Source organism: Meleagris gallopavo, chromosome 10 (assembly GCF_905368555.1).
Source record: "Meleagris gallopavo chromosome 10, MGAL_WU_HG_1.1, whole genome shotgun sequence".
NCBI classification, from domain to species: domain Eukaryota; kingdom Metazoa; phylum Chordata; class Aves; order Galliformes; family Phasianidae; genus Meleagris; species Meleagris gallopavo.
Window position 1 is genome coordinate 18,522,417 of NC_139413.1, and position 12,818 is coordinate 18,535,234.

General features: G+C 37.1%; 1 protein-coding gene across 3 annotated transcripts in view; it reads right to left on the reverse strand.

Moving 5' to 3' along the window:
• Positions 1 to 712: 712 nt before the first annotated feature.
• AK5 (adenylate kinase 5) overlaps positions 713 to 12,818 on the reverse strand; it is a 98,690-nt gene continuing 86,584 nt past the window's right edge. For all 3 annotated transcript variants that reach the window (XM_085231613.1, XM_085231612.1, XM_010716235.4), the window contains 2 exons: positions 9,707 to 9,892; positions 713 to 2,076 (listed from right to left, as the gene is read on the reverse strand). In XM_085231613.1, the coding sequence (XP_085087739.1) occupies positions 1,972 to 2,076; positions 9,707 to 9,892 (291 nt within the window). In that variant the 3' untranslated portion in view covers positions 713 to 1,971. The remainder of the gene's footprint in view (positions 2,077 to 9,706; positions 9,893 to 12,818) is intronic.

A 12,818-nucleotide genomic window follows, 5' to 3' on the forward strand; every position in this document is an offset into this window, starting at 1 on the left:
AGCATGGGATTCCTTGGTTTGTTTTTTTTTTTTTTCCGAAAAAAAGACCAGAAAAAGCAGAAAGAAGTAAACTGAAACTGTATGTTAAATAATGTTCCTTTTTTATTTATTTTTAATTAGCAGCTGATTCTTGCTTTTATTCCTATCCTGGCAATAATGATACTCCACGTCTCAACCTGTGTTGTCGTTACAAGTAACAAAAAAATTACTCCAAAAAGCTACCCAGACGAATTTGCAGCTTCAGGGTAACTGCAGATTTTTTAATCTTATTTTTCTTAAGTACTGCACAATACAGCTGCTGGTGCTTCGAGGCTCGTTGTAGGAAAACCTGCCTTTTTCCAACTGGTGAATTATGAAAGTCACTTGCTTAAAGCTGTTGTACTGCAGATGTTACTGGTCACGTAATGCCATTGTTCTGGAGCTGGAAAAGCACTTCCTAGAGCATCAGAGGTAAAATGTAGTCTATAAAAGGACCCAGGGAAGGAGGAACATCCTGGATGTGAAGGATAAGAACATATCTAATACACTTCTTTGAAAAATAATTGAATTAGCATTTACAGGGCAAATGCAAGGAAACGAAAGAAAGCAGAAGAACCTGCCCTGAGTGAAAAAAGGACATACTTTGTAAGCATGCTAATTTGAGCTATATTTTCAAGTTATGTACTGTGCTTTAAAAAGGATTAAACCCACATAAATTATAACAAATGATCACTTCTCATTTTTGTATGTTTTATTTGTATTATGTCCTCATTACAAGAAAAGTAACTTTAAAAATACAAATCTGCTGCATCAAGTACAACTTTGACAGAGAGCAGTCATGCAACCTGCTTCAACTGAACGTGTCCAGCGGTTCCAGTAAAGGGTGCAACTTGACAGGAATGTCAAACAAGCTTTTATTTAGCTATCAGTAAACCAAAGAAATGCTACGATATTTCAGTTAACTTAATGGAAATACAATAGGATATTTACAGATATTTTTTTTGCACGTATTATGGATATAGCCTACTAAAAAAGCAAGCAAGATGAATCAAATAATCTCTGATCCCTGAATTACTTTTTTTCCCCTCTTCCCTGTCATTTTCAAAGTTTTGGCAATATCAATACAGGACAACAGAACGATGATCTGAATTTTGCATGTGTAATCTTGTAGATTAAGAGCGTCTTCATACACTGGTTCATTGTCAACTTTCTATGTAGACTTCAGTATATTAAAACTGTTATTGTGAATATTTACCAAATTGCACATTTAATGGCACTATGCAATCATTATTTTCAACTCAGTCTACAAAATCAGGAAGCCATCATTCATAACAGCCCGCAGTTTCTCACAGAAGATGGGGCTGTCTCAAACATGGTGTCTGCTCTGTGGCAGTGGATCAACAGACTGACCCCATATTCAGTTATGTCTTCATTTTCATTATTTTTTTTTTCTACTCCTGTTATAACAATGTTCTGGGGGTGGCTGGAAACTGTATTTAAACATCTAGCTTGACTAATAACAGCTGTCTTACAGTGGGATGGAACAGAGAACAGATTTCAGTCACTAGAAACCAAGAAGAAGCTGTGATACCACAAAAATTTAATACTGTTAATTAAAGCAATGACCAATGAGAAAATTGTATGCAGCATTCTTGCTGTACAATACAGTGAGTAAGTGATTGAAGAGCTCACTGCTGATCAGACAACGTGTCTGACTTCCCATCAAATATACAAGATGATGAAATACAAACCAGAGCTCTATTTACCATGCTGCTTTTAGCCCATGAAGAGCAAACAACCAATGAAATGTACGGTTCTTAGTGCAAGTTAGCATACAGGCTGCTTTCTATTAAGTGTGTTGTCTGAACAGAGGAGATTTCATCCAAAATAACATACCACATGCATAAATTCCAGATACCTCCCAAAAAAGCAATACTGCTTTGAGGAGCACTTTATTCATGGCTGCCATGTGCACATGTAGTGTACACACCACTACTGTGTTTCTGTTGAAAATGCTGCTGCTTCCTTGTTCAGAAAAGAGTCAATTGACTTGCAGACTTCCAGAAAAACATCCTCTGCTGTTCCTTCTGCATCAACCTGTCAAGGAGACAAAAAGCAATACTTCTAAGTTATAAAGGATTATCTTAAAATAGCACAAAGGGGAAAAAAAAAAAAAAGAAAAAAAAGCAAACCACAGGTCCAGTATAAAAGAGAAGTTCTGTTTCATGTTATAAACAGTGTAGAGGAACAACTTCCATAAATATCGGCGACCAGTACAGATAGACATGAGAAGAATCTGAAAGTTTTCTTGTCTGGAGCGAAGTGCGTTGATCAAATGAGGGAGCTTAAGCTCTCTATCCCAAGTACTCATTTTAAAGTAAAATGACACCTTTGATATACAGAAAACTTTCAAAGATCATCAGAAATTGTTTTAATGTGTACTACCCTCCAAAAGAACCTTAATAGAATAACTTTGAAGCTATACCATTAATTAAATGAATAGTATTGACTTGTTAATTTATTTCTTGTCGTCTGAAGCGTCAGAGTGTGAGATGCTGTGTCTGACCCAAGGACAGTGAGCTGCCATGGGTCTGTTTCTGGGTCTCTGTATTTTCAAGTTTGCTGAATTGGCTCTGGTTCTCTTAGGCCTTTGGGCACGTTTTACAGCAGCATTCATTTTGTTGTATGACCATGACTTTTGTTAAAAGTGTTTGGATTTTTTTATAATGTAAAGATTTTGTTTTTACTTGAAGTTCTCCGGGACATTGATGTTATTTTATTGTGAACTGAGTCCAACAAAAACAAGGCCAAATTGTTATTCCGTTCAGAGGAACAGCATACTGCACTGTAGTGACAGGGAACATCACTTGCAATCATTAATGCTTCTGTGTGCTACCTACAAAACACAACGTTGCATCAGGATTTTTGAGCAATGAGTTTCATGCCCATCCTATGCAAGTAATTAGTGCTTAGGGAAGGTGAACTTTTGTCTTTACCATAGCAGCAAAAACAGCTTTCCTGCTGGCTGTGGACACCATTCCCATTGCACCCAGATGGTATTCAGTTCCTCCCACATGGAACAGTTCCTCCCTGGTGAGGGTCTGGCACTCCTGTACCCAAAATTTTGTTTCCTCTCTGCTTTGCTGTGTGTGGTGTTCCACACATGCATGCCGTAATTTGCACACATTCTAACTAGATCCATGACAAGTTTCCTGAAGCCTGTTTTTCTGAGCTAAGTGCTGCATTTTTATCTCCAAGGTGCCAACTAGGATGCCAGACAGCTGTCGTGTTTGAAGAGAACATTCCGGCCCATCGTGCTTTCTGCCACCTCTTTGTTCTGCAGGGGAAAAGGAACTTCAACTCCAAGGAGAGTATTTTTGAAATAGGCAGTGAAATTCCCCTCAGACACAGTGTTGTCTTGCAGCCAGCTCCTGTATAGCCTGTCTGCACTCAACCCACATGCTTCTGGTCTGATGACAACCAGGTGAGACTAATCCTCTGAGGGCAGTGTGAACCTGATGGCAGCCTGTTCCCTGCCAGTCTAACCAGGTCAGCCTGGGCAGATACTTTGTTCCCGTTCAGCTCAGTCACACCTGTGTAGCACAGCAAAATGTAACTGCCATACAGTTGGATGAAGCATGTGGGATTATGGCTTGATAACTGGTACATTAGGCAGGCATTCTTCAAGATGTTATCTCCACGTCTGTGGAAATGGCTGCCCTCCTCTTCCTCTGATTCCTCCTGGAAAGCTGACATAATGGGGCTGTGGCTTGCAGGGAATTAAACAGCACTGTGTGAATGCTGCCTTGAACAGACAGCTCTGAGCCCGAGGCAGTAAAAAATGCGAACGTATTCTCTATAGCTCCTGCAAGTAATGGCTATCTGTGCTGGAGCTGCAGGGTGCGTGCCAGCCTCTTGTGAGCATTTGGTGGCTCCTAAACAGCTCCGATAGTGAAGAAAAATGCAGAAAAGTGTTTAGTACTAAATGTGATACTTCACTTGTATTATATCTGAGCTTATATAGATTATCAAATACATTCACATATATAAATAGAATTTTTGTATACACTTACATTTATGTATTTAAACATATGTGCATTTGATGAATATACATCCTTTCCCCTCTTAATATGTTGGTTTCTTTTTAATCTTTATTCCATAAATGCAGCTGAATTGGATAACCAGTTTAGCCTCATCAGTGCAGCTGCCTTGCCAGAGGTGTCTCAGTGCCCTTTTCTAGAACTGGGATTGATACTCAGTTCTAGGTCTAAGCAGCTGTGGGGAAGAATCAGATTTATGAGCTTGGAAATTGCTGCCCTTTTATGACTGACTGGAATGCTGCCTTCCTAACAGTCACAGTAGAATATAGCCAAGTTTGATGGCAGCCCGGTGCTTCCTATGATGGCCTCCCAAATAACAAAAGTCCAATTCATAACGCTAACGTAACCTTGTAGAACAAAACTAACTTAATGTGGCACTGCTTCACAGCCAGTACACTTCACAGCATCAGTGGCACTTTGCAGTTCCAGGAGAGAAAACTGTATTCTTCAGATTATAAAACAACTCATGAACCATGACTGTTTTCAAAGTTATTCAAGGCTATGTTCTTATATTAAAAGCAAGATCTAGATACAATTTTATATAGTGCTTCTTGTTCTGAAACGTCAGTATGGCTCTAGATAACTTCTAATATGGAACAATGTAATGAGCTTATATAAAATGATTAAAATAATCCTCTTCATAATACAATGTTGCTCATTCTAGGATTAAAATCAGTTAATTACATTTACTGTCATCAAATCTCCACTCGTAGGTTTGGGAGTCTAGAACCCTACATATATACTGCCAGTGAGAAGAAACTGCCTGAGGAGAGGATGGCTGAGGACTGTGGTTGTCACAAAGTCAGACCAAGACTGGAATAAACTCAGTGGTTAGAAGCTTCTTGTTGCAGTTAGTCAAGGTCAGCTGTGTTGTTGCTACCATTTTTATCTCTGTCATTAAGTAAGAAATCGAGGGGAGACATGCTGCTTCCCCTATTCATGTTTGGGGTGAATTTACCTCTATCTATTATATGTAACCCTACTACTGATGTTTCTGATGTACTTTTCCACATTGATTTATCATCTAATGGGTCAAACGACCAAGGGGAGTGACAAAGAAATGCATGTTCTTTTGTTCCTCAAGTACTTACCTGCTAGGGTTAATGACTTTGACAACCTTTCAAAAGATGGAACTAAATTACACATCCACTGTCTCTATAACCATTGATCATCCCTTCTCTAAAGGGAAAATTTCACATTTGCCCCTCCCTCGATGAACTTCTAATTGGGGATATTAACATCAGAAAGTTCAGAAATGGAAGGCCACGAGGTCGTGGGTGTTTGCTGATGCAATGTGGCCATCTGCTTCTTACAGTTGTGTTTGTTTCATAATGGTTACAGGAAATGTTTGTGATAAAAATTGAATAGTTTCTACTTAGCCAGTACGTAACTTCACCTGATTTTAGAAAAAACAAAAACCCAACACTGTAACAACACTATGAGGAAGAAGGAGAAAAGAAGAAGAAAAAGAAGAAAAAGAGAAAAGGAAAATAATGAAGAAAAAGGAAAAAGAAAAGAAGAAAAATAAAGAAGAAGACAAAGAGGAGGAGAAAAGGGAATGCATTTTTACTTGAATCTACTACAGTGTTGTGCAATCTGAAATAATTAAGGTTTTTGGAATCCTTGAAAAGCTGCTCTGGGATTTGCTTGTTTCTTATAGTAATATTCCTTTTCCTCAGATGACTGTTAGAATTGGAAACTTGTATTTAAGACACCTTCTATTTTGATGTTAGGTACATAAGGATTGGTCTTGTCTTGCTTGACTAGCAAAGCATTGCTCTCCTGTATTACTTATTACCCTCCTACCTACTGTCACTTGAGAAAAGCTTTGAAGTATGAGTCAAAGATTAAAAGCAATCTTTTTATTTCCTTTTTTCTCAATTGACATTCAAAGATATTTAAATCTAGGCATGTTAAAACACAAGTACATGCTTACTAAATTTTCAAACACACTTTTCTGTCCAGCTGCCTTTGAAGTTACTGAGAAATAAATTTTAAAACATCTACCTGCTTTCTACAGCTGTCATAATACAGTTCATCCATTTGAAACATCTGCTTCCCACACAATTAGGTAACTTGCAAGTGTTGTTTTTGCGAGCAGTGCTTTCACCACTCACATTCCCAGCAAGCTCCTTGTTAAAAAGCATCTACCTGTCATTATCAACAGGTGGATATTCTGTAACTGACCATAAAAGCAGTTATAAAAAACAAAACTATATCTCCTCAACATGATTAGTTTTTAAATTAATTGGAAAGATCCTAACTCATAGTTACAACTACTTTGCCTTACAGAACATAGTTTAGAATCTTGATGCTTCAGCAGAAAAGGGCACAGAGGACGCTGTCTTTGCCAGTTTTGTCAGTTCCCCCCTTTCTCTGTAAATACATCCTGTGAGTCAGATCACAGGTCTTCCTGTGATGAGCGGCTGGAAGATCCACCAGTGTTTATTCCTGTCATGTTCACAGATATTTCATCTGCACACAAAGGTTCCACCTTTTGTGCATACCTTGTACTTGCACTGCTGTGTAGAAACACTGACAGGTAATTTTGGACAAAGAGAAATTTGAAACAGTTCTGGTCTTCTGGTAGCTTTGTCAGGTCACCGTTCTTGTTCAGAGATCAGCAGAATGGAAAAATGCTCCCTTTCCATGTATCAGATTAGTTATTTATTGTGCATCAATGCACAATAACTCTGGGTTTAGAGAATGTCATAAAATTCTCCTTGCTTAAAATGAGAATTCTGTTGCAACCACATACCTTTGTCTTTTCCATGTAAATAAAGCAAAGAGACAGCAGACTGCAGACAAAGCTCAGTCAGACCTGAATTTTTTTGTCTGCAGTGGGTTGAGGCTCCTGCCACTCATGTGTAAGGCCATTTCACATGCAAGGAATGAGCAAGCCAATTTGACAACATGGTCTCAAGCACACCTTGATGCAGCACAACAAACTAGTTCCTCCACTGAGTGCATATCAAGCCTTTAATTTCCACATCAAACCCTTTTCTGGCCTTATGCCCAGGTCTGAATTTTATATTTGCATATTTAATTTCCTGCCTGTTTCAGGACTGAAAACTTCTAGGCTGGATTGGACAAGTTAAACACATACCACCATTGCCATGTGCCACATACCACCAATCCATGGAAAATTGCCCAACTCTAAATACACTTAAAATGGAGCAATCAAATCATACCAATATGCCAGAACAATTTTCTTGTTAATTAAATCTATTTAACAATTGTGACTTTCTCCTCTGTGACAAAGCAGGGACTGACTGCTATAATTAAGCCCTGCAAGACAAAAAACACCACTTCATTTAGAATTATTACTGTGCTTAGTCACACATTGCAGTAAGGTGGCTACAAAAGGTTGATGCTGAATTTCAATGGCAGCTAGGTGGGATTTAGGCTCTTAAGATTCCTTAAAAAATCTCAACGTCCATTCCGATGGATTCCTAAGAAAGACCCTGACTGGAATCTCCAGGGACACACAGCTCACATAGGCCCTCCACAAAGGCAGGGCAGTGGAAGGATGCCACTACACCAGACACAATGTTTGAGTTGTGTGACTGACCAAGTCAGACTGTATGCGTAAACTATCTGGGATCTCTTATCCATAAAAATTATCAAGCAGCATTTCTTATACAGGCATTCCTTCAAGAAGAAAATTGCTTTGTTTCAAAATATTTGGTGCATTTGGAAGAATAATGTGGGAGGCCTGATTTTAGAAGCTGACTTTTGCTGAATATTTTTTGCAGTGTGTCTCCAAATGCTGATAAATAGCTGAACATATACGTGTTCACATCATAAGGTGTGTGGGGGAGGTCTCCCTATTTACATTTAAAATGGATGCACATCTTTGATAGCAGATATGTATTTTTCAGTTTAGTAAAAAGGGGATGAGGTAGACATATCAATACAGAGTACCTGTGTTCAAAAAAATAGAACACATTTTTCAACCTTAAAAGGATGTTTTACATGGTGATGTTTCTAAAGCTGATTTTACTGAGCTTTCATACCCAATAGTTCCACACTCAGAGGATGGAAGTATGCTAAACACCTACATTCATCAGAAGGAAGTACAGACACTGTGCAGACACTGTAAGAAAAAACAGTGTATGCACTGTTCAGGCAAAGCATGATTACTTTTTGACATGCAAACACATGTCCCACAAAAGTAATGCTAAAAGAGTGCAAAGAACACATCCAGTTTTGACCCATAGACTTGAGGAACTAATGACCTATAAACTTGTAAGAAAAGACAGCATGTTTTGTCATTGCAGAGATTGCATAAGATATAAAGAAGGCACATACAGTAGAAGTATTAAGGAATTCCAACAAGAATTCATATCAAGTGAAACACGGTAGAACATGAATGCAAAAATCTGTGTGTTAAGTGTTTAATGTAGATTCATTCTTTTGGGGGCTGTCAATTGCGTAAAGCTTCAAGAAAGAGAAACATGGTAGGTACAGCTTGCTATAGTAAGATGTGGGAGATAAAGAGAGCTCCAGTTTCCTTTTAAATTGCACTATGTTAGTATATTGTGCATTATACCGAATTCTTAATTAAAAGCAGTCTTGCATAAGGAAAGAAAATAGAAATAAAACTAGATAATTAGGTTCTTGAGTTTTAAAAATTATGTGGATTTTTTTCTCTCCCTCTGCCTTCTGGGCACTTCTTATGGGGTTAGCAAAGGACACCAAACAGGACTTTCGCTTTAGTAATCAGTTCTGTTTTTCTCAGACTATATCATTTACTCTCTCCTCAGGTCAGGAGGTGGGTGCATGAATTAACTGCATGTTTATTGTTTGGATATTTTGCAGAGGAGAATGGTTTGGGATTGGTGATTTGCATATTTGCTACATCCTCTAGAAAAAAGCTTCCATAATATTTCAAGAAGTATTTTTGGCTTCTGTAAATTTCAGGACAAGAAGAATCAGCAGGACTAGTTTTTTCCAGTTGACCATAGGGACATTTGCTGTGATGGAGCAGGGAAATATATAAAAATAAATGTAGACTTCCAATATAAATGAGATTACAGATGTGCCAACATATCCATCAGTTAATTGCACTGATGTAAGCTTTTTTGCTTCTCTGCAAAGTATTGATTAGAGAATATAAAAATGCTTTAAATATCACATTCTCAGCAGCATAAACTGAAGTAATTAACTGAAATTAATATAACTGTGTCATTTATTCCAGCTGAAAAGTATTGTGTGCAGGTCTGTTTTATTTCAGGATATCCAGTGTCAGTTGTGTAAATGTAACTAAGGGACTTTAGATTAACATAATCTTTCAACCTAATCATGAAAGCCTTTATAGAGAAACAAATCTAATATCTAAAGAAAAGCTTTCAGTGTTAAGTAAGAGATTCTATACAGATGAGGCAGCGATTCAGGATGCATTGTCAGGTTCAGGATAAAGCTGTCCTTTTATTTTTTCAAGTTGTACCACGAAACTGAGAAGTTGGCAGAAGTTGCAAACAAACCACGGAGGTGAAAGGTGAGATCAAAGTGGAAAGTGCAAAAACTAATACAGTTCATAAACAGTGTGCCAGTTCTTTTCTGAATACTGCTTATATAATGGAAGAAAGAAGCAATAATTTAATTCAAAATTTCAATCAATTTACCTTGCATAACTGTGTTTTTCTCTCATAGTATGCAGTCAGAGGTTTTGCTGCTTGGTAATAGCCTTCAATTCCTTCCTTGATGGTTTCAGCATTGGAGTGCTGACTGGTCTGATTTCTCATCAAAGAGCGACTATTCATGCTTTCTGCAGAGCAGTCCAGACAGAACACGAGTTTTGGTTCCCCAATCTAGAAACAAAGAAAAAAAATAAGTACTCAAACCAGTGGTCTGGCAAAACCTATTTTATTTGGAAATTCTATCAAAAGAGACTTCAAGAAAATTATTAGCAAATTATTTATTAGTGTAGGCAGAAATAATGCTTATTAACACCTCTTATTGTAGCAGCATTTAGAGATCCTAGTTTTCAGGATCAAGACTTGATTGGGCTGTATGCACGCAGAGAAAAAGAGATATGATCTGAAAATTCTAGCTGCTTGTCTTGAAGCTCATCAATATGTTCATTATTTGCAGTTGTTTGATAAAAGCTGGACTCACGGTCAGGAGTTGGACTCCGTGACCTTTAAGAGTCACTTTCAACTCAGGGTATTCTGATTGTACTTGATTTGTATGATTGTATTGGGATTTGATATACTACTTTGCATTTTCAAATAGGTTAATCATTTCCAAATTCTATGGGAAGCCAACCACTTAGTGTTTTATGGCTAGTGTCAGACTCATCCTGAAAGAAAGTCTGCCTTTTTCTATATAAACAACGTAAGTAAAGATTTATTTATTTTTATTCTCAAGCCTTGGCAAAACTAGAACTCTATCTACATTTGATAGTATATGCTTGGTACTTTATGGATGAAAAATAACTTGCAGGAAAGAACAATACATTCCTGATAATATTTTAGGAGACAGCCAAAAGCTCTAACCACAAATTTCTAGCATTCTTTCTCTAAGCACATAAAAAATATGGATATCATTTAGAATAAATCTTGCAGTACATTCTGACATGCCCTGCTCAGGCACCGCTCTGTCTGATACAAGGTTTTATCTGAGCAACAACTGTTGGCCTGAGTGTACAGTGATAAACTTCACTCTAGCAAGTAAAACAAAGGTGTTATAGGATCGGAGATAAGTCACAGTAATTTTTTATGCAGATATGTATTGAAGATTTCAATTATGCTTTCAGGCTTTTTCTCACTCCTTCCAGCAGGGATTGGAGAAGATTTTATTTGGAAAAACTGAGAAAGAAGTCTTTAGAAAAAATGACTTTTTCCCATTAATGACCATTAGAAATTCATGTTTTTTCCATGGTTACAGCAAAGTAAATCTCAATTACTGATGCATGGAAATCATTGTCACTGCCCCAGTTTGCATTTCATAAAAGAAGAAATATTCTATAGGTAAATATTTCATGTTAGGATTTGACTGGGGATGGCTGGATTACACTGACCTTTCTACTACCATAATGTCTTTCTAAGAGACAGCTGAATTGAAGGGATTATTTTGGACAGTTCAATGACAGGCTTTTTTCCAAGCATTTTTTTCCACACAGCTCAGAAAACATTAATTCCATTAGCATTAGCAGTATTAGGTTTGGGGATTTAAAAAGCGAGCAAGGCAGTTTTAGCAGTGCAGAGATTTGAATTGAGAAGTTAGAAAGAGATGTGTAATCAATGATTTCAACGAATGCCCTTTTGTCTAATTGGCAGGAATTTATTTCCCCCCAACTCCTCATAAGGATTTTCATGATCTTGTCTAATTTATAATGGTATAAATGAGTAATAATAGTATCTTGTTTGACTGACTGATTTGCTAAGGAAAAACCCATGTGGTTCTCGTAAAGGTTTCAATACTCGTATTCTCTTGATTTCAACACATTACAGAAACATCATTCTTAAGTGTTAAAAATTGCAAAAGGTAAAAGTAATGTCCCTATCGAATTTATAGCAATTTTTATAGCTTTTTTTTTTCTTAAAGAAGCTACTCAACCTGGTAATGTGGAACTTGTATTTAATAGTGTTTTCTACTTCTCACATATAATAGAAAGATTGAGGAGGGAACAAAGGATTGCAAGCTTTTGCTTCTCTAGAATTATAGCTAGTAAAAAAAAAATTATTTCTTAGAAGGCACTGGGCAGAACTTATGAGACAGTAAGCTATTTCTACATAGCTAATTCTAATAAGAGCTGACAAGCTTTTAAGTAGAAGCACTATTTCTAAAGTCTTCTAAATAGAATATCTCTTTGTTAACAATTAAAATGCTTTTTGCACATCATGTAGATCTATAGCATTATTCATATGCACTTTGACACCATTAATATATAAAGCCTTATGCTCCAACTAATTTCATTCAATTATAGTGTAGGAAGTTTCTGACCACTCTTCAGAAGGAGCTGCAGAGCATTATCTCAATAATGACTCATTTAAAAAAAGCTTCGTAGAATTTCTGAGCAGGCAAATTTACCCTGTGAAGACTGAAGTGAATGCATTGATTCACAACAGGTATGACAGCATATTCAACGATAAACTTTGGGGTCTTTGTATTTTATTGAAAATATCAAAGAAGGCTTAGGACTATGCGATCTTTTGCTATGTCCCAGTGTCTATTGGAACTGGTAATCAGCTAAATAAAGCAGATACTTTTGAGAAGAAAATAGATTATTCATTCAGGAGGCTTGTATAGAGTATTTTCTGCAGATTTAGAAATGAACAGCTGAGATTTTTTAAGTAAGTCTTTGCACATTCTGAGGAAATCAGTAACTCTCTGAACTGCCACACAGCCACTTACAAAACACTCTTTCTATGGCTGTTACCTGTAACTCATCACAAAAACTTTGCTGATTCAAAGTGGCAGCAAGCTTTAGCAGAGGTCACTCAATAGCAAGAAATTAACCGTGGTGACACAGACCTTCATGTGTCTTTCATGAGAAGAGAAGCCCCCATCCACTAGAAGTAGAAAACAGATGCTAAAAATCATAATTTCAACTACATGACAATTGCTCTTTGTTTTTATTACATCTAGTTAAAATTAGCCTTCTGCTGTAGGCAAGTGCAAAAGCCCTAGTCACTGTATTGATGATATGATCAGCATCAAAGTTATTCTTTGGGCTGTTGGATTGGCTCTTTATAAGTCCCCCCTGCAATCAATTGAAGGTGGTTTCCCAAG